Genomic DNA, 21,632 nt, shown 5'->3' on the forward strand with positions numbered 1-21,632 from the left:
GGGGGTTGGGGTGAGGGATGGGATGTGGGGTGCAGGCTCTGGGTGTGAGTTTGGGTGCAGGAGGGGGCTCAGGGCAGGGGGTTGGGGTGAGGGATGGGATGTGGGGTGCAGGCTCTGGGTGTGAGTTTGGGTGCAGGAGGGGGCTCAGGGCAGGGGGTTGGGGTGAGGGATGGGATGTGGGGTGCAGGCTCTGGGTGTGAGTTTGGGTGCAGGAGGGGGCTCAGGGCAGGGGGTTAGGGTGTGGGGTGGGGTGCAGGCTCTGGGTGGGAGTTTGGGTACAGGAGGGGGTTCAGGGCTGGGGCAGGGGGTTGGGGTATGGGAGGGGGTGTGGGTGAGGTTTGGCAACCCTATTCTTGAGGGCTGTAATGATCGCCAAGAGAGTGGTTTTACAAAAGGGGAAGAGTAGGCTTTTGCTTAGAATAGAGCCGTGGTATTTGGACCTGTCTGAGTTAGCAGCCAAAGAAAGAGGAGTTTATCATCGTAGAGAACAATTATATGGTTTTGAAGAAATTTGGACCACATTTCTACATACATTTGGATAAAAAAATCTTGAGATGGCTTAAAGAATGCCAGACCTCCCTTTCTCTTTCTTCCCTATTTACGTATGTCTTCTATTTTAACACTGTTCCCCCCCCCCACTCTAACGTTTATGCTTATGTAGCATTATATGGTCTTGCAGCTTTGACACATTGTCAAATTGCATAATTCTGTTGGAGATCCCATGAAGCATGCAGTGTTTGGAAATGTATACAGGCTGTGAGGCATTTGCCTTTTTGTACTTTTCACTGTTTGTTTCTTTATGAAAACCAATAAAAAAATTAATCACAGAAATAATGATTTGGACTGATTTCTGCTCTCAGAGATGTGTGGCGGCCCCAGTAACATCAGATTGATCTTTCTTTGGTTGTTAAACAGTTTCAGGATCTGGTGTGTGAATGGACTGAGAGGAATAAAATACAAGTAGCAGTAATGCTAGCATATTGATTCCCTTTATCTACATATAAGTGCAGGCTACATTGGTTAGTTTCTGGGTGAAGACTGAGGTGTTCTTTTTAACCTCTAAAGCCCTAAAGAGCTAGGGACCTGCTCTGAATGGCTAGTTGCTATGACAACGGGTTGCTTAGTAACAGGATTTGTTACAGGGTTGAAAGCTTCTTTCCTGCCTCTACCAAATGTGTGTACTTTGGGAGGTCATTAATTTTACATGGGGCACAATTTGGGAAGACTTTCAAAGGGTAGCTGTAGGCTTCATGTGCAATATCCTATGCATCTGTTGAAAAATAGTATTTTGTTTCTGGCAATGAGAGTAGAGGCTCAGCTCCCTCCCTCTCTCCCCTTCTGTACTGAAATATAGTTCAGCAGCTAGAGAGGGAAAGGCACTGCTTGGGAGTGAGACGCCTACAGAGCTTTCAAGAGAGTGTAGCAACCATTGGAGCAGTACTCTTGCTTGCAGATATAACTGAGATAGAAGATACCTGAAAGCAGTAAAAAATATTAGCAGCCTCTGACACCAGTTGCCTTAAAAACAGGTCCCAAAACTACATGGACACATCATATCCATGCTCTTCACCAGCTGGTCTGTTGCCAGAATTCTGCCATCATCACATGGGTGATTAGCTCTGGCTGCCCACACTGTATGTAGGGGGTACTGTCTGGCTGTATTGAGACACCCAGGAAGCTCCTGTAATGTATCAGAGGACAAAATTTGGCCTTAATGTGCAAATATTTTTTTCTTTAGTTGATTTCTCAAATAGAAAAAATATTGTGTTGTGCAGTATCAGTAAGGCATAGCTCCACACTGTTCACCAGTTGTGGGCATTTCTGCGGACTCTACGCTTGCTGGCACAGAATGTATTGTAGGATTTCTGGGTAATATACCATCAACTGAAATTATACCAAGTGATACCCCACCTGCTCTGTCAGAGGACTTAAGTCTCATTTACCCTGCCCTTCAAGTGTAAGTGTAATTTACGCCCACAGGATACGGCCCTGGCAATGGAAAATGGCATTATAGGAGCATTAGTGTAAATGCGAATCAGGCCCAGAATTTGTTCAGAGGGAATGTCGATCATTTGAAATGGGTTACGCTGGTGGTGATCTTTCTGATCTCATCTCTCTGTGGGCCAAATAAAATCAAGCCTGGGGCTCAACAGCGTCTTTGTTCCCTGGTGAGTCGAGCTAGTACATCACATGCCACCCTCTGGTAACTGCACATTGCTGTGATTCTAATGGAGACTCTTGCAACATCAATCATTTCTTGCTTTATATTAAAGCAAGACGGTATGTCGGAGCACTTCACTGGATAATACAGTACAGACAATAAACATGGAATGAGCCATATCGGCAGTGACAGCAATACATAAATAGAGGCGAAAACCCAGATGCAACATATGCAACGTGAGACTCTTTAGTGCCAGTTGATAGAATTTCTTAGTAGCAGTTGACCTCTAGCATTGTCAGTACAGTTAGAAAATGCAGTCGCAGAAACGGATTGCAGTGAGAGCCTGCAGCTGTGCCATGTTGTGCTGTGATCCCATCAGACAAGAGTCATTGAGGAAAAGATGTGGTTTTAGGAAAGATTTGAAAGGAAGTAACTAATCAACAGATCGTATTGCACCAAGCCAAGGAGAAGGGGAGAAGACAGAGCGATGAAATAGAAGAAGCAGAACATGGGGTGAATAAGCATTATTATCCCCAGGGGGAATACTCAGCCACTCAAAGGCTAAATCATCACAGTGAGTCAAAGGCAAAGCAGAGAATAGAACTGAGCATTCTCTACTCCTGGTTCAACACCCTACCACTGGACCACACTCTCCTGCTAATGCTCCTTTATGATAGTAGGGGATACTGCCATTGAAAGTGCTGTTTTTTCAGTGAGAAGGAAAACTGAGGTCATGATCACTTGTCATTAAAGAGATCATGGTGCTTTTCAGAAGAGTACAAATGTCACCCCAGTATTCCAGCAAAATTATAAGTTAGGTCATTACCTTTTGCATCTCTAAAATTCTCCAGCAGTTTCAACTGGAAAAGGGCATTCTTCACTTCCTGTCTTAAAGTTTTGTGAAACATTGCTGTATGCTCTTTGTTTCAGTCCAGAGAAAGCTGCATTGCAGAGGCTCGGAGTGAACCCTGAATATAGTTTGTGTCAAATGTTAGTTTTGCAAAATGTTTTGGGATCAGTCCAGGCAAAAGGTGCTATATAACGAGAAGATCCCTGTCCTCTCTAAGATTTGCCTATCCGTTTTGGGGAAAGAACAGCCTTGTACTGTGGATCTAACATACTGGCTGTCAATTACAAGAGTCTTCAGGCCCCAGTCCTGTGAGGTGCTGATCATCCTCAAATCCCATGGACTTCAATAAGATATGAGTGCACTCAGCCTCATGCAACACATCAGGGTGTCTTTGGCAAGCTGCCTGGATGCTAAAGTGTGGGAGTATAATGCAGGGGAAGGGGAGCATATTAACAGAATGCATTTTTTTCTAGACTTATCTATTTTTGTTTTGTTTCAGGCTAACAAAATGTTTGGCACTGTGGTGGTGGGGATCGGAATTGCTGGATCTGTGCGGATAAGAGACATGCTGAATCCGATGCCTTCCAGCCCTTCTGAGCACCTGAAACTGTTTGGCTTTGTATCCAGGTTAGATATTCCAGTTATGTGTTTTAATGAGCATGGTGTAGAGATTATTTTTGCCCCCCACATACTCTCTCTTCTTTGCATGTATAACTTTCCAGGCTCATCTTAGAAGATACATTTCTCCGATATAATAATTCAAGGAGGTCTGCTGGGTGCACAGTAAATGCAGTTTATGTGACAGCGCGTAGTGTCCACAGGTTAGGTTGATTAATGATTGCAGGAAGCTTTGCAAAGTGCCTCAATGAGATCATTCAAGCAGATTTAGGACTCAGTCCAGAGAGATGCTGAGTGTCTCTAATGAGGTGCTGTGCACCTCAGTTCTCACTTAGCTCAGGGAAAGTTGAGGGAGCTCAGAGCCCTGTAAGATCAGGCCTTTAAAAGAGACTCGAAATGTAACCAAATGACTGAACTCTGCTGTAGGATGGCACAGGCTTTAAGCAGCTGCACTGATGGGCCAGTGTCTATAAGTAATTCATCTGTAGAACTCTGGTAAGGCGACTGTGCTGTAAAATTTGTCTTTGAAGCCAGATGTGGATTTTGAAGAACAAATCATAATGTAGGCTGTGCAATAAGGTTACCTTTTAGGTGGCAGTATCATTTATTCTCAGCAACCATGTGGCTGAAACTTAAGTAAATCTGCACAACAGTGCTGCTATCTCAGAGCATTCCTATCAGGCTTTCTGCACTATAGCAACAAAGCATAATGGTTTAAAATAGTTATGTGGAACATATGGGGATCTCGGGTTGTGGATGTATTTTCCAGCTATATTTAATCATATCTGTTTGAGACAGAAAAGCCCTATTAGGCCATCCATTAAATCTCCTTGCCAATGCAACCTTGTTCCTAGGGTGTTTTTTCTAGTGCTAGATCTACTATTGAATGACCCAAGCAATACCCACCACTTCTATTGGGAAACTGTGCCAGTCTGACACACAATTCAAAATGCTGCTACAGAGGTAATTCTCCTAGCATGTCACTTTGACCATGTCACCCTTCTCTTTATGTCCCTCCATTGGCTTCACCTTCTCTAGTACATCAAACACAAATGACTCATCTTTACTTTCAAGGGCCATGATGGCCTATCCTCATCCTACCTTCATCTCACATACACTATTAAGATGTTGACTCCTGCCTCTTCTCTAGCAATGATGCCAGTCTTCACCACCCAGCTGTTAAATTTTCAAACAAGCATCTATGTGCTTTTTCTCTGCTGCCTCCCATGTTGGGAGGAGCTCCCTGTAAACATCCTCCTCATCTCTCCTCCAAATCCCTCCTCTAAACTCTCCTTTGCCATGATTCCTACAATGATTAGGCCACTGGTGTGCTGTGACCACTGTCCATTAAACTGACCGATATTGTCTGTTTTCTTTTGCTCCCTTGTCTGTTTGTATCCCCCTGTTGTCTCTTGTCTTGTACTTAAGCTGTTTGGTGCAGCAACTATCTTTTTGATCTATGTTTGTACAGCACCTAACACAATGGGATCTTGGTCTATGACTGAGGTTCCAATAATAATTGGGGAGCGCGGCCTGTGGTTGTGATGTTTTGTTTTTTTTAATTTCTTTCTATTGAACAACTAGAAGAACCCTCGGTAATATTAATGAGGTCAAGCAGATTAGTTTGCAAGATGCTCTGGGAAACAAAGAGATCCAGGCGGCCATCATCAGCACTGACAACAAAAGCCATGAGGAGAATGTCAGGTATGTGTCTCTCTTTTCCTCTTCTCTGCTTGTTACTTCCTTACATTAGGCGCTGCTATGCAATGGTACGTGCTGTATCAAAGAATGAATTCGTGTCTAGAAACATTCCTCTTTGTTAGCAATGTAAAATAATCCCCATATTCTCAAAGTAAATGTGACTGTGAGGTTTACCCACCTGAGGTAAAATGAGACAGGTGCTCTGCTGCATGCATGTATTAGTACTGTTGGATTTACATGTATTTTGGAGGAAATACAAGAATTGGATTCAGAAAATACCATTTCCTTCAATTCCTCCCCTCCCCTCCCTACCAACTGGTTCCTGACACTCTCATCCATGCCATCTTCTCCCTAGTAACCTGAATTTTTGAAGCACCTGCCTAAGGATCTCATCGAGCTTTCCAAACATGAATGAATTAAGCGCCAAAACAACCTTGTGAGATAGGGCAGTATCCTCCTCATACGGACCCGGGGCACAGAGAGACCAAGTGACTTGCCCAAGGTCATGCAGGACGTCCGTGGTGGAGGCAGAAATAGAATCCAAATCTGCTAGGCATGTGACTTAACCAGCTTGGGCTGGAGCCTGGGCTCTAGGACCCTGCAAGGTAGGAGGGTCCCAGAGCATGGGCTGCAGCCTGAGTCTGAATGTCTACACTGCAAGTAAACAGCCCCTTAGCCCGAGCCCTGTGAGCCCAAGTCAGCTGGCATGGGCCAGCCATGGGTGTCTAATCACAATATAGACGTACCCTAAGAAAATGCCTTTTATTACCCCCACTCTCAACATATTCATTCATGCTATTTCCACATCCCTAGAGATGGGGGTGGCTGCAAGAGTAAGAAAGAGTTTGTTCAGAGGAAGAGAGATGAATAAGGTAGCATCTTTTAAAGACCTCTCTCGCTCTCTCATATATTCTAGGATGTTCTTGGAGGCTGGGAAACATGTCCTTGTCGAGTACCCCATGGCGCTGTCCGCTAGCACAGCACGTGAGCTCTGGGAGATGGCTGAGCAGAAAGGTGATGATCCTTAATGTCAAATTTGTAACTAGCTTTGTACAACAACGTTAGATTACATCTGTTGTGGTAGTGCCTAAGAACCTCAAACAAGGTGCAGGGCTCCATTATCCGAGGCATAGCACAAGGACAGGGCTTGCTCCACAGAACTCCCAGTCTAAGATTTAGGACTTCACCCAGCCTGCATTTTGAAGGCTAGTGCCTCAACTTTCAAAACCCCGTATTACGGTCGGTTCATTCACATGATTCCTATTAAAGTCAATCGCTAAAATGCTGCCGTTGTTTGCTAAAGTTGCTGTAACTGTGGACTGTAGGTGTGGCCCCCTGAGAACAATGAGAACAGAACCAAATTGGATCCCTAGTGCAATGTCTTGACGATTTGTCTTGGCACCATTCTGCCAGCCACGGATAAGGCTGTTTCAAGTGTGCTCACACTGATGATTGCTAAAAGGTTTACTGCCTAGAAGTGGATTTGGATTCATGCAGAAAGCTTTTAGTAATCCCATTTGATCTTCGTTTTCTCAATGACAGGTAAAATCCTCCATGTGGAGCACATTGAACTTTTGACAGAAGAGTACAAGCAGCTGAAAAAGGAGGTGGCTGGGAAGGAGCTTGTGAAAGGAACGTTACATTTCACAGGTCGGTTGTTAAACTCAGGCTTCCTGTCCTGCTGAGATGCCAGCAACTTCATTCACTCATTCATTCACTCACTCGTGTGAGGGCTTGTTCTGTAGTAGTTTGAGTCATGGAGTCAGGACCCATCCAGAGAGACCTTCAAACAACTGTCTCCCTCTACTGGCAGTTGCCTGTGTCAGAGAAAGGTTCTGTGGCCTGCTACTCCCTCCCCAGTATCTTTGATGGAGGACAGCAAGCCTGTTCCCCTCTAGTATCTTCACAGCTGTCGTCTGCTCTCTTTCTGCATTGGGGTATCAGTGACCTGGGGAGGTCCCTTTAGCCCCCTCATCCTCACCTGGTCTCCAGAGAGGATGGAGAGCTGCTGAAAATCACCCCACTGTCCACTGAGGACCCCCAGGCTCCTCCCCTGTTTTTGTCTTCAAAGAGCTGGGAGAGATTAAAGGTTTCATTCCCCCATCCCCTTGTGTGAACCCATATACTAGTGCTCCCCAATATATCCTTAGGATTTTCCTGCACGCTCATTGTCTGTCTTCCTCTCTGCCTTCAGATGGAGATCTGGGTGGCAATTATTTTCCCATGCCCTCTTCTGCCCACCCATCTTCATCAGCTGTAACAGCTGGCTGGGTAGGTGGTTGCTGCCTTTCCCCGGCAGTGCTCTTTGCTGCCCTCTGTTTGGCTCTTGCAGCCCTCAGCATAGGGCAGAGCAGCTCAGGCTGGAAAAGGGGATAAACAGGCAGCTTCAAACTTCCCGCCTGGTCCCAATAGAAGCTCCAAGCAGATTTCGGGGTCGTTGGCCAAGACTGCAGAAACCGGAGATGGTCCTGGCCCAAATGGGACAGATGGCACACACATGCTATAGTGGGAGAGTTTCCTTGAGTTATCAGGATTTGAGGAGGGCAAGAGAGACTTGAAAGGTTTGTTTGATAGATTTGAACCTTTAAGAACAACAGAAAAGGGGCAGCATATCCTGTTGTGTAGCTCAACAAATGATCCTTTTCAGCAGACTAGATTTACTGGGGTCCCAACCGTGAGGCTCCATCCCAGACTGACCCTCAGAGCTTTCCCCTTGCTTGACTCCATGTAGCTGATTAGGGTGGGGGTTCCTTTCCCACTTCTCAAGTCCTTTCATTCTTATTCCTATAGGTGGTGCCTTGGATGAAGAGCGATCAGGCTTCCCAGCTTTCAGCGGAATTGCCCGCCTGACTTGGCTCGTTGACCTCTTTGGAGACCTCACTGTCACCTCAGCCACTAGAGAGGAACACAAAGAAAAGAGTTATTCCAGAATGACAGCACATTTTCAGACTGCAAACAAGAAGTGAGTAATGTAACGATACAGGAGCAGATTAGCCATGCTATTTAGGTATTTTCAGCAGGAACTTGGCACTTTCTCTTCTTTGCACCTGTACAGCAACTTTCATACAAGAATCAAAAAGCACTCTACAGACACTAATGAACTAAGCTTCACAACACTCCTGTGAGGTGGTTAGATATTATTTGCCCCATTATACAGATGGGAAAACTGAGGTGGGGAGAGTTTACAGGACTTGGCCAAGGTCACAGTGTGAATCAAAGGCAGAAGTTGGGAATAGTACCCAGGGATTATACTCAAAATCCTTTGCTGTAACCTCAAGACCCAGTCCTTTCGTGTTACATTAATTACTGCTCTTCGAGCCTGTTACCTGAACACACCATATATAACCCTTCTGCCAGGTGATGTTGTCAGCAACACAGGATGGGTTCAGTATCTAGGGGTTCCTCTCAGCATTACCAAACAGAACCAACTTGAGACCCAACCCAGTGATGCCACTGCATGACACTGCCGTCTCTACAGCTGCTCAATGCTGCTGCTGCCACCTCTGTCACCGTTTGCCAGTGTTGCTGCTTCTACCGCTTCTGCCTTCAGCTGCGATGCCATGTTCTGAGCTTCCTCTGCCTAGCCCTGCCCTAGTGATTTCAGCCCTTAGTGATTTCATTGCACAGCAGAGAACCTCACTGCTGATGCTCCCTCAATGCTGTCTTGCACCACAACACTGTCCATGCTATCAGGTCTTAGGCTCAGACCCTAAATGAGTTTGTCAGTGTTTTTAGCTGTAGTGATCACTGAGAAGAAACCAGGACTCTCAACTGAGTCTAGTCAGCTCTGCCTTTATACACTAGAAGCGGAGGATCAAATGGCTTTTAGGACCCTTTAAAGAAATCCACACCACCAGGTAGGAACATCTGTCCCTACCCTCTCTGACTTTCACTTGGATTTGGCACCTACTTAGCAAGTGATGTTAATTTAGGGTGACCCCTCAATTAGGGCATATTAAATACAGTTCTGCTGCCCTTTACTCATACAATAAGCATAATAACATTTCATTACCCCTGTGTCTAAGACTAAAGTGAATTTTAAGCCAGTGTGAGGGGTTAGACCCCCCATCTGGGATGCCATGTGATGTACTGGGGTTTCATTCAGCCCCTCCTGCTCCATCACTGGGATTCTCTCTCCCTGTTTTGCTGAATTAGCAATCTGGCCTCCTGCAGTGCGCTCGCGCACACACACACACACACACACACAGACAGGTAGGGCCACACCCAGCTGCAGACACAGACTGAAGTCAGCGCTGTGTGAGGGGATTCACCCAGCACTCACTTGCACACCCCTTTTGGGAAATAAACCCAAAATAATATTGTCTTGCACTGTATAGAAAGATCTGCACAGTGCAAGCTCATAAAAATTCTCCCTCTCCCTCAATGTGAAGAGAGATGTGCAGAACTTCTTTCCCTCCCCTCCACCCAATTAGAAATTGCACAAACTGGGTTTAATAATAAACAAAACAAATGTATTAACTATAAAAGGCAGATTGTAAGTGATTATAAGGGATAGCAAACAGAACAAAGCAGATTACTGAGCAAATAAAATAAAACATGCATACTAACCGTAAGATCTTAGAGACTGGTTTCAAGAAGTAATTCCTCACCTAAAGGTTATTTTAGGTAAGTTGCAGAGTTTCAGTAGCTGAGAGTTCCAGTTATTTCTTCTTACAGACTGGACCCCTGTCTCAGTCTGGACTCATCCCTGCTTTTCCTTTCAGGTTAGTTCCTTTGTCCTTTCAGGTTCTTTCAGCAGTCCTTCTTCTTGGGTAGGCAATGGAGGAGAGTCACGATCAACCCCCTCCCCAGCCCTTAAAAAGGATTTACCTAAGGCGGGAATCCTTTGTTTGGTCCCCATTCCCCTATAGTGGAAAAGTACCAGGTGACTCAGTCACATGTCTCTCCGGGGTCGTAGTAGCCATTACTCTCAGGCTGTTTGGAGCGTCCACAGGAAGACTAAGCTCTTTCACAGGCCATTGTCCTTGCTGATGGGTCATCAGCCCTGTCTGATTTTTTCATTGTTGTACCTGAAGGGCTAGTATTAGGTGTCACCCAAAGTAGCACATTTCAAATACACATACATGGTCAATATTCCTAGCTCCAGATAAAAAAATTATACGTGCATACAAATTGGATAAACACATTCAGTAGATCACAACCTTTTGAATGATATCTTGCATGAGCCACCTCGCATAAAGTATATCTTAGTTATGCCATATTTATATCATAACCATATTTCTATGAAGAATATGGGGTGTAACGTAACACCCAGAATAGCCAAAAGTGATCCCTTTGGCAAAGCAGGTCTGTCTTCTGATCACTTAGGCAAATTTAGTCTACTCCTGAGGTCTTTTCCCAGTTCACCAAAAGACATTAGGGGAGAGCTTATTCAGGCCCTGGCTTACATCTGTATCAAAGTTTTAAAACATTTTAGATGGGCATTTACTGTTAACCAGTGATGGGAAAAACGGAATAACCCTGTGGGTTTATTTCTTCCTAAATGTCCTTTGTTTTTCTACTCTCTCACATTAGACCTCTGACATGGATTGAAGAAAGGGGACCAGGGCTGAGACGTGATAAGAAAATCAACTTCTGTTTCAAAAGTGGCTGCCTGGAGAACCTCCCTGAGGCCCCAAAGTCTGCTGTGGGCCTCTTCATGCAAGATCAGAACCTCTTTGCCAAAAAACTGTTGAGCCAGGTCTCCAGAGAAGAGCTGGCCGCTGAGAAGTGGCGCATCCTGCGGTGCCTGGACCTCGCAGAGGAGATTCAGCAGCACTGTGAACGGCCGGCGAAAATCCATTCCTAAGGCCGCTCTTTATGAGAAAGGGAATGTGGTAGTCAGAGGCTGAGTAGAGCTGCAGCTTAGTGTTACCCTAAAGCAGCTTGTTGGCAGTTAACTTCTATTTGATTGGTTCTTACCATTAAAATCCATGGGGCTTTGCTCAGTAGCTTGGGCCCCACAAGTGTTTTATGCTGTGTGAGATATTTAACATGGCAGAACTGGATGATGCATTGGGCTGTCCCCAGTACATGGCATCTTTCCAGTCAAACTTAAAGCTACCAGGCAAAGAGCATTCAGATGTGTTGCTCCCACAGAAGTCAATGGGAGATTTTGTCATTGACCTCAATGGGAGCAGGCCCAATGACACTGCAGAAGCTACAATTTTATTAAATATAATTTTAGTTCCTTCTTCTTTTTAATATATATGAGAGTAAGAGATTTATAGCACTGTCTAGAATGAGGCATAGAGCTGCTCTACAAGCCTCTCTACCTCCAAAGGTGTTATAGCACCACACACCTGACCTGCAAAACTTCACATATTCCAGTCTTGTCCCTTCCCTGAGTAATTGCCCTGAACGATACTTTGTATATTGGCTGTGGGCCAGATTCTGATATTTTACACCAGTGCAAACCAAATCCATTACTTACAACGGCATTTACACTGGTTTAAACACAGAATAAATTAGATCGGAATCTGTCCTCTCACTGGGTGTTATGCTGAGATCACTAAACTGATTTCTCTGCTGCCTTATGCCAGGTTGTAACCCACTTTTCCAGAGGCGAAAGGTTGGTATAATACATTAACCCACTGCATCACCTGCCCCTTTTCAAGATCCTTTCCCCATAACCAGTCCTTGGCTCCTCTGTTTCTGAGCACAGTGGCTCACTGGCACACTGAGGCATGCCCATAACCCCTATTAATGTTCATGAGAATTCTGCATGTGACCCAGTGTGAGAATGGACCACTCTGAATAAATGAAATGTATTAATTTAATAGAAACTATAAATAATACATTTATAGAAACAGGGACAATATAGTAATGCCAGTTATAGCATGGTGTTAGGAAATAGAGCATTTTTGCAAATAGCAACCATGCAACTGTGATACTATTTATTTGTTGTTTTTCAGTAGTGCCCAGAGACCCCATGGTGCTAGTTGCTGAATAAATACATGGCAAGATTTGGTCCCTGCCATAAAGAAATTGCAGTCCCGAAAAGTGCCAAGTCATCAGCATACATAGAGAAAAAACTGAAGCAATACCTTTGTCTCCCTGTATTATATTCTAATTACAACACACATCTGTTATAATAGCAATAAAGCCCTCTTGAGAATGTTTTGTTGTCTCTCGAACATACTTCATGGGAAGCCAGCAGCCCTTGTCCACATTGGCACTGGAGGAATAAACTCCAAAACCAAGCACATATATTATGAATTATATACAATGTAATAAATATAAAATAATGGCCAAATAAAACTTTAACCAAACGCATCTGAACAGCAGGTACGGTTCAACTAGAGATTGGGGATGGGTAGGATGGGGTATGTTGTTTGATTAGGTTTTTTTAATCCAAATCAGGTCAGCCAGACCTAATTAGTAGTATATTTACTTTAATGTGCTTCTAAGTTGTGCCTGCAAAATATGGGCCTGATCCAATGCCCATAAAAATCAATGGAAAGCCTCCCTTTGACTTCATTGGGCTTTGGATCAGGCCTTAAATACACGTGTGCACAAACAGGAAACGTGCCTGCAGAATATGCATTGTGTAGCCAAATGGGTACTTGAGTCCCAAACTGGTCTATTTTGCATTCACAATGACCTTTTTACACATGGACATATTTTGCAGGAGCAAATACAATGCCATCTTTGGAAGGAGGGAAATTTTATCCTCACTAGTTTTATGACAAAATGTGTGGAGTCCACCCTGATTAAAAATAGAATTAAAATCTTCTGCTATGGATATTCAGCAATGCACAAAATATTTCTGGTTTTATGACCTTCTCCTGTTTGCTGAGAAAGGAAAAAACGCTGTAGATGCAAGAGTTGATGACTCAGTCCCTCCTTTCCTAATCAGATCACGCTAAGTGTGTTTGAAAGCTTTAAGGTGGGATTTTCAGTGTTGTCGTATCTGTGCTCAATGGGAATTTTACCATTAACTTCAATAAGAGAAGAAAGAAACCAGTGCTGAGTATTTTTGAATATTCTGCCCTTAACAAGCACTGTTATGTCTTGCTTGTGAATTCATTCTATAGAAGCTCTTCCATTATCGGCTTGTACTGCCAGGTCAATGTGTATGAAACGCTACCCTGCCTACCTTAACAGAAACTTCCCTTGCCATGCTATTGGTGTAGTTACACTTGTACACAGGGGCCAAATTGGAAGCTACATGCATCTGAGTCATTTTTCCAAAGGGATGTGGAGGTGTTAAAATGGAATTCTTCACGTTGCTCTCGAAGGGTGCTGCCTTAGAAATGCAGGATCTCGGTACAGTGACAGCCTTCACGCATTCATTTCTTGCATGTCACATTTTTTCCATTTTCTTGAGATGAAGGCAAAAGGCCTTTGATTAAAGAAAAATTATAAATATCAATGTTTTTTAAAAAGAAAACTTACCTCGTGTGAAAACTGAAGCTGACGGCCTAAAGTGACACTGTCAACCTTAAAATATTTTTTTTAAGTTGTTTGGTTTTATTGCCTCGCTTTGCTATTAGTGATGCTGTGGAACTCTATTTGACTTGCAACTTATTTTTTTGCTAATATTTGTGAAAAATGGAGGCAGACTTGTGACCATTCTGGATTACGCATGGCAGTCCAGTGACCTGCCCCTCCACTGCTCTGAGCACTCCCTTTACTGTGCACTGCAGTGTCTGATGCACTAGAGTTGCTTTGATGTCTTCCGAGATGTGAATTTGCTGATGTATTGTGGTGGTTCTAGCTACAGGTGTTAATGAATGTGTTGTGTTCACATTAATAAAGCTGTTGGAGTCCAGCATATTCTCTGTAGTTTTCATTATCCTTCAAGTTTAACAAATCCCATTGCTTCCCCGGTAAGACCCAATCTTCCAAGGTGCTGAGCCACCTCTCAGTACGTACTCGGCCCCCTCCAAAAGCTGCCTACGGTGTCAGGCCTGGAGAAGACAGCTAACAGCTCTGGCCCAATAGGCTGCTGGGATGTGAAGCTCAGCTCACAGCTGTGTTTCATGATTAGAGAAACTACAAAAACCTAAGGTGGCCAAATGGCACTGGGAGATGGTCCGGGGACAAGACAGTGGAATAGACCCAAGCCTGCAAAAGAGACTAGGGTGCGCTCTTTCACCTGGATGCAGGGGAAGACTGGGATTGTGTGAGCGCCTTGCAGGGAAAGCACCCTGAGATCCCACTGGTCTCAGTGGGAGGAGAAGGCACCTCAGCTCCGCACAAAGGAAGTTCTAACAGAGAGATGACACAAGGGGGTTACAAAGGGGGACGGGTTCAAAACCTACATCCCAGCCCCTTGCTGTTCTGGGCTGTGACCTGAGGCAGAAAGGTGCTGCCAGCTGCCTTCTGTGAGGTTCAGCGCATGCTCAGGGCCAATGGCTCTTAGCCCATCAGTCCCCATGTCAGCTTCCTGTCACATGCACAGAGTGCCCATCAGGCTTGGCCACCTGGTGCCATTGAGATGCAAAGATGGGAAACAAAATGGCAGCCCAGCTCCCAGGGTGCACACTCCAGCCCCCAGAGAGTGAAGTCATTCGAACAGCAGGGAAGCCACTCGTGATGTCTTTAAACACCCTGAGCCGGGTGCTCTTGTGCTCTCCGCCATCAATGCCAAACTTGTGCACAAAGGCAGCTAATGAGCCACAAGGTGTCAGGCTGTAGCAAGGGCTCGCAACAGGCAGGGCTGGCCAAGCGAATTCTGCGAGTGGAGCACAGAAGCAGGAGCTCAGTCCAGACTTGTTAGCAGTGAAGGAGTTGGTCAATGGTTCAACATCCCCTCCCGGGCTAGCGCTGAAGTTCATCCAGAAACGCCAGGAGCCAGCAGTCTGCTGCTGATCACACAGGACAGCAAGAGAGATCTGAAGGCACTGGGCTTTCCAAGGACTGGGATCAGCTAATGCAAGTTGCTTTAGTTTCCCCTGCAGGTTCTAGATGGATTTGTTGCTTGTTTAAGATGACAAAGTACTTTTCCCTCCAGTTCTGAAAGTCACACAGGGTATGGGGTACGATGATAAACAAGACCAAGGCTCACCAGACAATGGACTTTTAGTGCCCACTAGATAGCACTGGTGTATTACAAAAGCTTCTTTGTCCATTTGTAGGAGGAGGAATGAGGGGGAATGGGAACTAATTCTGGGATCGTTAAAGGCAACTGAGGGAAATGTGCTCAAATTCCATTGAAATTCAATTACATTTGTGCATCTTAGTTCCCTAAAATCCCTACAGTTAAGTAACAGCATTGTCAAGCCCAAGCATTCAAAAATGTATCAGATACCGCACAGTGTGCAGTGTTCATTAGAGGTGTGGATTGGAATTTGAATATAACTGAAGAATTGCTAGACTTAATGTCACTGAAGGGTACCTGGATGGGACATATTTCAAGGACTGGCAGAATGCATTGAAAAAGCTGCACTGCCATGGAACAAACTCGTATCTTTGGCTACCGATGGTGTGCCATCAATGTGCTCTGAAAACATTGGTGTGGTTGGATTATTGAAGACCAAACTGAACAGCCTTAATATACCAGGAATTAGCTTCACCAGTATAACAGTGCATTTTGCGCCAAGAAGCCCTGTGTAGTAAAAGTCTACAAATGAAGGAAGTTATGGATGTAGTTGTTAAAACCATAAATGTTATACGTGCACGAAGGCTGAATCACAGACCGTTCACTTCTTTTCTAGCAAGTATGGACAGCGAATATGGGGAACTTCTGTATCACACTGAAGTTAGATGGCTGAGTCGTGGAAATGTTTTGAAGTGTTTTTTTTTGCACTTAGACAGGAGATTGATTCCTTCATGAAAATAAAAAACAAGGAGGTTCCACAGCTTGCTGATTCTTCTTTCATCTGCAACCTTGCTTTTCTAACAGATGTAACTGATCACCTGAATGCACTGAACTTGAAGCTTCAGGGTAGAAAACAGGTGATAACACAGATGTATGACAGTGTTAAGTCATTCAAAGTCAAGCTTACTTTGTGGGGGAAACAGCTGACTGCTGGCAACTTGGTCCATTTCTCGACTCTGAATTCCTTAGTAAAAGTTGAACCCAAATCCTTGAAAGAATATGCAGATATCATTTCTAACTCCCACAAACAGTTTGATGTGCGGTTTAAAGATTTCAAGGCACTTGAACCACATTTTCAACTTTTTTCCACACCATTTGCTGTGGAAATTGACAATGTTGCAGAGGAAATGCAGACGGAGTTAGTGGAGCTTCAGCGTGATACCATTTTGAAGCAGAAGTATACAGATGTTGGAATTCCAGAATTCTACCGGTTTCTTTCACAAGAAAGATTTCCTATGTTATTCTCTGCTTCCACAAGGGTAATGGCAATGTTTGGAAGTACATATATATGTGAACAGTTTTTCTCTTCCATGAAGATTAACAAATCCGTGTTAAGGTCAAGGCTCACTGATGAACACTTGCAAGCAACACTGAGATTGGTTTCGTCTCAGGATATCAAACCTAATATTGGTGCTCTGGTTGATGCAAAACGCTGCCAGCTAAGTGGCCAAAAATGAAATGACTGTCAAAATTAGCATTGACTTTTAATAGCATTCTATATTACTCTTCATTTTTTTCATTTTTGACTATACTTTTGTTTCGTTGTACGAAAAGGTTTCAGAGATGTGGCCCTCGGGCCAATGTACTAGTCCTCATGTGGCCCTTGTGGTGATTTGAGTTTGAGATCCCTGCTTTAGACCCTACAGTTTCATAGTTCAATATGTACCACTGTTTTGAACTGGGTTGCATCCATTTTGTCATATATTTGTTGGCCTGTTGGAAGATGCTGGCCAGGTTGGTAATAGTGAGATTGAACTCAGCACACTTGAGGAGAAGTAACTGGCCTAGTGCTGTGCTCCACATGTCAGAATCAGCTCCCACATGAACATTGAAGTCTTCAAGGACAATGAGTTTGTCTTGGTGTGGCACCCCTGTGATGACCCTGCTAAGATCTTCTTATAACGCCTCCTTGATCTCAACTGTATCAGTCATTGTTGCATAGATGCTGATAATGATGGCATACTGGTCTCTGGACCAGTTTACACAGAGCATCTAAAGTTGGTCATTGACTTCCTTGGGGAGCAAGTCAAGCTTGTGGGCAACATGAGACCATATGGTCTCGAATCCTATCCCTGTCTGTCTCAGCTCATCCTTGGCCTTGCCAATCCAGTAGTAGGTGTAGCCTGCTCTCACATCCTCAAGCTGGGACTCATCAACAAGTCTGGTTTCACTGAGGGTAGTGATGTCTGTATTATACCTAGGGCCCAACCAACTTCATGGCCATGAAATATGTGTCATGGACTGTGAAATAAGCCCTTCCCCGTGAAATCTGATCTCCCCTTGCTGCTGGAAGCACCCTAGCCAGGGGGCTCCTAACTGCAAGTCCCCGCTGGGCTGGAGAGGGACAGGACTTGTCTTTCCCCTGCACGGCTGCTTGCGCTCTCAGGGGGAGATTAGACCACCTCAAAGTGCCTCCCCTGCTGCAGGAAGCTCCAGCCCCAGAGGTTCCTGCAGCTGGAGGAGACTTGTGGAGGTGGGTCTGATCTCCCCCTGCTCCTGGAAGCGCCCTAGCCAGCTGGCGCCTAACTGCGAGTCCCTGCTGGGTTGGGGAGGGACAGGACTTGTCCTTCCCTTGCATGGCAGCTGGGGGGGGGGTCAGGGGGCAGAAGAGGGAGGAGAGTTCAGACCCACTTCCTGGTACCTTTTGGGTTGGGACCCCCAGGGTTACAACACAGTGAAATTTCAGATGTAAACAGCTGAAAAGGATAAATTGACCAATTTTAAAACCCTCTGACCATTTAAATTGATCAAAATGGACCATGAATTTGGTGGGGCCCTAGTTATACCTCTTCAGTGTTTTGGCAATAAGGGCTGTTCTTCATTCCGGTCCTTGGTCATTGTCAAGAAGGGTTCTGACATTCCATGACCCCAATGTCAATCTTAAATCTTAGTTTTATTTTGATTGCTTACTTGGCTGACCACGTAGGAGCAGTAGCCTGACAGGTACTGAAAGGGCAGGTTGTGTGTAGGGTTCCTTTTCAGTCTCCTTTCTCAGGATTAGGGAGAGCAGCGCTGTGCCTAAAAAGGCCTCTGCCACGTCAGGAGGATACAAGCTCCATGTGTGCCCTGTTGACAATGACCATCATCTTAAGGCCGCGTGTGTGCAGAGTTGTGACTAAGGATGGCCAGCAGCATCCTTTACCTGTCCCTGTCCCCCCTTCCCCATCGCCACAGGACTCCGGTGAGTTGATTGGATTAAATGAGTTGGCTGAACAACCTGCACTATGAATGGATTTAAGTGAGAGAGGTTTGTGCAGAGCCCTTCCCACACTCTCATCCATGCAGCTGTTTTGCGCTGGTGCAACTGATGCCACAAGCTTAGCAGCTGATATGGGTGCAGGAGTTTTATTCAGAGTTGTGCTTCTCCTAGATGAGCTACTGACCTGAGCTAAAGAGCATCATCTGCCAATAGGTGTAGTGACTGGCCCATGCTTGCATATATAATTCAGGTCGCCAGCACAAGGCATATACTTCATCATCATCCTCTCCACATCCTCTGCAGCTGAAGACTTTGCTGCGACCCTGGCAGGGAGGGTTAGGAATTACTCACACTTACTCAAGGTGTGACCCCAAGACTAGTGGAGGGTGGGAATATCTCATTCTTCCTGTACCAACCTGCCCACTGCCCTCCCATTGTATGGTTATTACCTCAAGAACAGGACATGAACTCAAGTTAGGTAAATCTCCAAACCCTTTAAATCATACTCAGTATGAGCTAACGTCCTGTTTTTGTCATTCCTGTTAATGTCACAATCTGCCTAATAACATTACTGTCTATTGTACCCAATGTAATCTGTGCCATCCTGTCTGATTACTGATGAGTCACAGTTATTCACTGATAAAGGTTAACACACACACACAAACCTGTCACTGGAAAAGAAAGCCAGATTACCTTAATTGTATGAATAACTAATTTTCTGAATAAGAGTTTTATGATCATTGACACATCTGTCTCATGCTAAAGGTGATATACAAGTGAAAGATGATAAAATAATTACTTTTACAAAATGGCTGAGTATCCGGGGAAAGTTCCTGACACAGATCTATTGGGCTGCATAATACTTGCCCTAGGAAAGTCCTAGATGACCCATCTCTTGGGACTTCTAACACAGACTAGAGAATGTATTCATAAATCTGTGGTAGAGAATAATTCTGAATTGGTAGGGCAATAGACTGAACTCATGCATCTTTTCCTTTTCTCTCTCTGAATGATTCAAATTCACTAATTAACATACAATAAACAAATCCATCTTTTCCTTCTCTCTAATTACTGATTAACATACAGTTTATAGTTCTTAAAAGAAACCCCTGTACTTCTCTCTTGAATGACTGAAGCTCTCGAAAGTCTGTTGCATATGCTAGTCAATGCAGCAGGACCATAATGGTAAAAGAGAGCATCTCGTTAGCCAGCACACTATGCTGTGCCATCATCTAGGATGGTTTATTCTACAGTAGTTTGGCATAAGAGAACTAAAGGTATGAGACCAGGACATTAGCACAGGTTCAGTGTGTCATGAATTGACAAGATTGTGGGTCAAATACAGCTTTGGTGAAATTAGGTGCAGAATCTGTGTTATGATCGAAAATGGAATTCCCATGTGGGGGCTCTTTTCTTTGTTTCTAGGGGTGTTCCTATATTGTGGATTATTAGTTTCATGTGTGTGATTTCTTTTGTGTGTGTATGTCCAAGTCCATTAACCTAAATCTCCCTTGCTGCAGATTAAGCCTATTACTTCTTGTCGTACCTTCAGTGGAAACGGAGAACAATTGATGGCCGTCCTCTTTATGATTAACCCAGTTTACACTCTGTGGTAAGTCTTAGCCATGGAGTGGCTGCTGCCATACTGGCCATCAATGTAGCACCCTTTCTTTGGAAATTCAAGATACTAGCTATGATACGTCAGTATCTCAGAATATCCTAACAACATAGTTTGTCATTTCTTAATTCATAAAATAATCACAGTTTAAACAGGCTCTTGATAGTGCGCTTTTGTTTTTAATCAGCCAAACAAAGGTGACCACTCTTCACTGCCTTGTACCTCCTATAGTCATTCACACCTGTGCAAAGTGCGTGTGAGCTCCTACAATATCAGAAGGGTGCTTCACCACACCTACTTTTCACTCACTTTGAATAAGTGTAAGTGACTGCACAAAGTGCAAGGTGGTGGAGAATCACATGTTGTTATGGACATATGGTGTTGATAAATTGTCAGCTGCTTCTTTGACCTGCAGTTTGGGGAAGGAAGGCTCCTGTAATGGGATCTACAAACCCCATACTGAGCAGAGGCAGAAGGAGGAGGGGAGCCTCTCCTGCTTACAAGCAAGCAGCCTGACTACACCCCCATGCACCTGCCACTATTGCCAATCAGGAACGCTGGCACCCACAGCTGTAACCAATAGGGGTAAGAATGCCTGCTATAAAAGGAGAGAACTTAGTGATGGAAGGGAGGTAGAAAGACCTGGGATAGTGAAGGAGCAACACCTCTGCACCAGACTGCCTCCAGAAACGCAGCCAAAAGAGACTGATGGAGACCACTAATTATAGGCCAGGAGCCAAGAACTGTCCTGACCAGGGGCTAACCAAAGAAAGCCAGGTAGGAGGCAGTGGAGGCTCTGCATAAGACCACCTCCAGGACTGGTGACTGCTCCCTCAAGGTCCCACTCAGAGGAACGAGATTAGCAACCCACCAAAACGGGAGAAATGGGCCAATAGATTATAAGGGACAAATCGAAGATGCAGGGATAGGTGTGGGGGGTCAAAGGTATAACAAAGGTGTTTCATGGGGGAACACCATACAGTGAACCCCAGACAATGTTCATTAGTCAGAGAGTCATTGGAAATCTGCCCAGATGCAGGAATTAACCAATACAGCAAATAGATCCTACAATTGCAGAGAGCCTAGTAAATTGATGCCCCCTGGCAGTTATGGAATAGAGCTGACAAGAGGAGGACCATTCTGGTTTGTGGCAATTTTCAAGGTTTTAATATTTTTTTCTTTCTGCATTAGAACAAACCCCAAACCTTTCAATCACAGAAGTCCCTGCTCGGCCTGATTCAGAATGGACTTTTTTTAACTCTTGGATCATGCTAAAGCTGGTGCTACGAGGACCTGAACCAGGGTTATCTGTGTACCAGACCAGTACAGTAAACACCCAGCTATAGAGTCAACTGCGTGCTTGCTGTGAAATGTTTTGGCTTTGATGAAACAGCAGAGTTCAATGATTATGTTCCAACCAGTCCTGCTCTGGAGACTGAT

At 44.6% G+C, this 21,632-nt stretch overlaps 1 protein-coding gene across 1 annotated transcript in view; it reads left to right on the forward strand.

Moving 5' to 3' along the window:
• BLVRA (biliverdin reductase A) overlaps nucleotides 1-12,449 on the forward strand; it is a 47,155-nt gene extending 34,706 nt beyond the window's left edge. Inside the window, exons 2-7 of the mRNA XM_034761267.1 lie at nucleotides 3,511-3,638; nucleotides 5,214-5,333; nucleotides 6,247-6,344; nucleotides 6,873-6,980; nucleotides 8,121-8,292; nucleotides 10,866-12,449. Coding sequence (XP_034617158.1) covers nucleotides 3,520-3,638; nucleotides 5,214-5,333; nucleotides 6,247-6,344; nucleotides 6,873-6,980; nucleotides 8,121-8,292; nucleotides 10,866-11,139 — 891 coding nt within the window. The 5' untranslated portion in view covers nucleotides 3,511-3,519 and the 3' untranslated portion in view covers nucleotides 11,140-12,449. The remainder of the gene's footprint in view (nucleotides 1-3,510; nucleotides 3,639-5,213; nucleotides 5,334-6,246; nucleotides 6,345-6,872; nucleotides 6,981-8,120; nucleotides 8,293-10,865) is intronic.
• The last annotated feature ends 9,183 nt before the right edge of the window (nucleotides 12,450-21,632 follow it).

Source organism: Trachemys scripta, chromosome 2 (assembly GCF_013100865.1).
Source record: "Trachemys scripta elegans isolate TJP31775 chromosome 2, CAS_Tse_1.0, whole genome shotgun sequence".
In the NCBI taxonomy this organism is placed as follows: Eukaryota; Metazoa; Chordata; order Testudines; family Emydidae; genus Trachemys; species Trachemys scripta.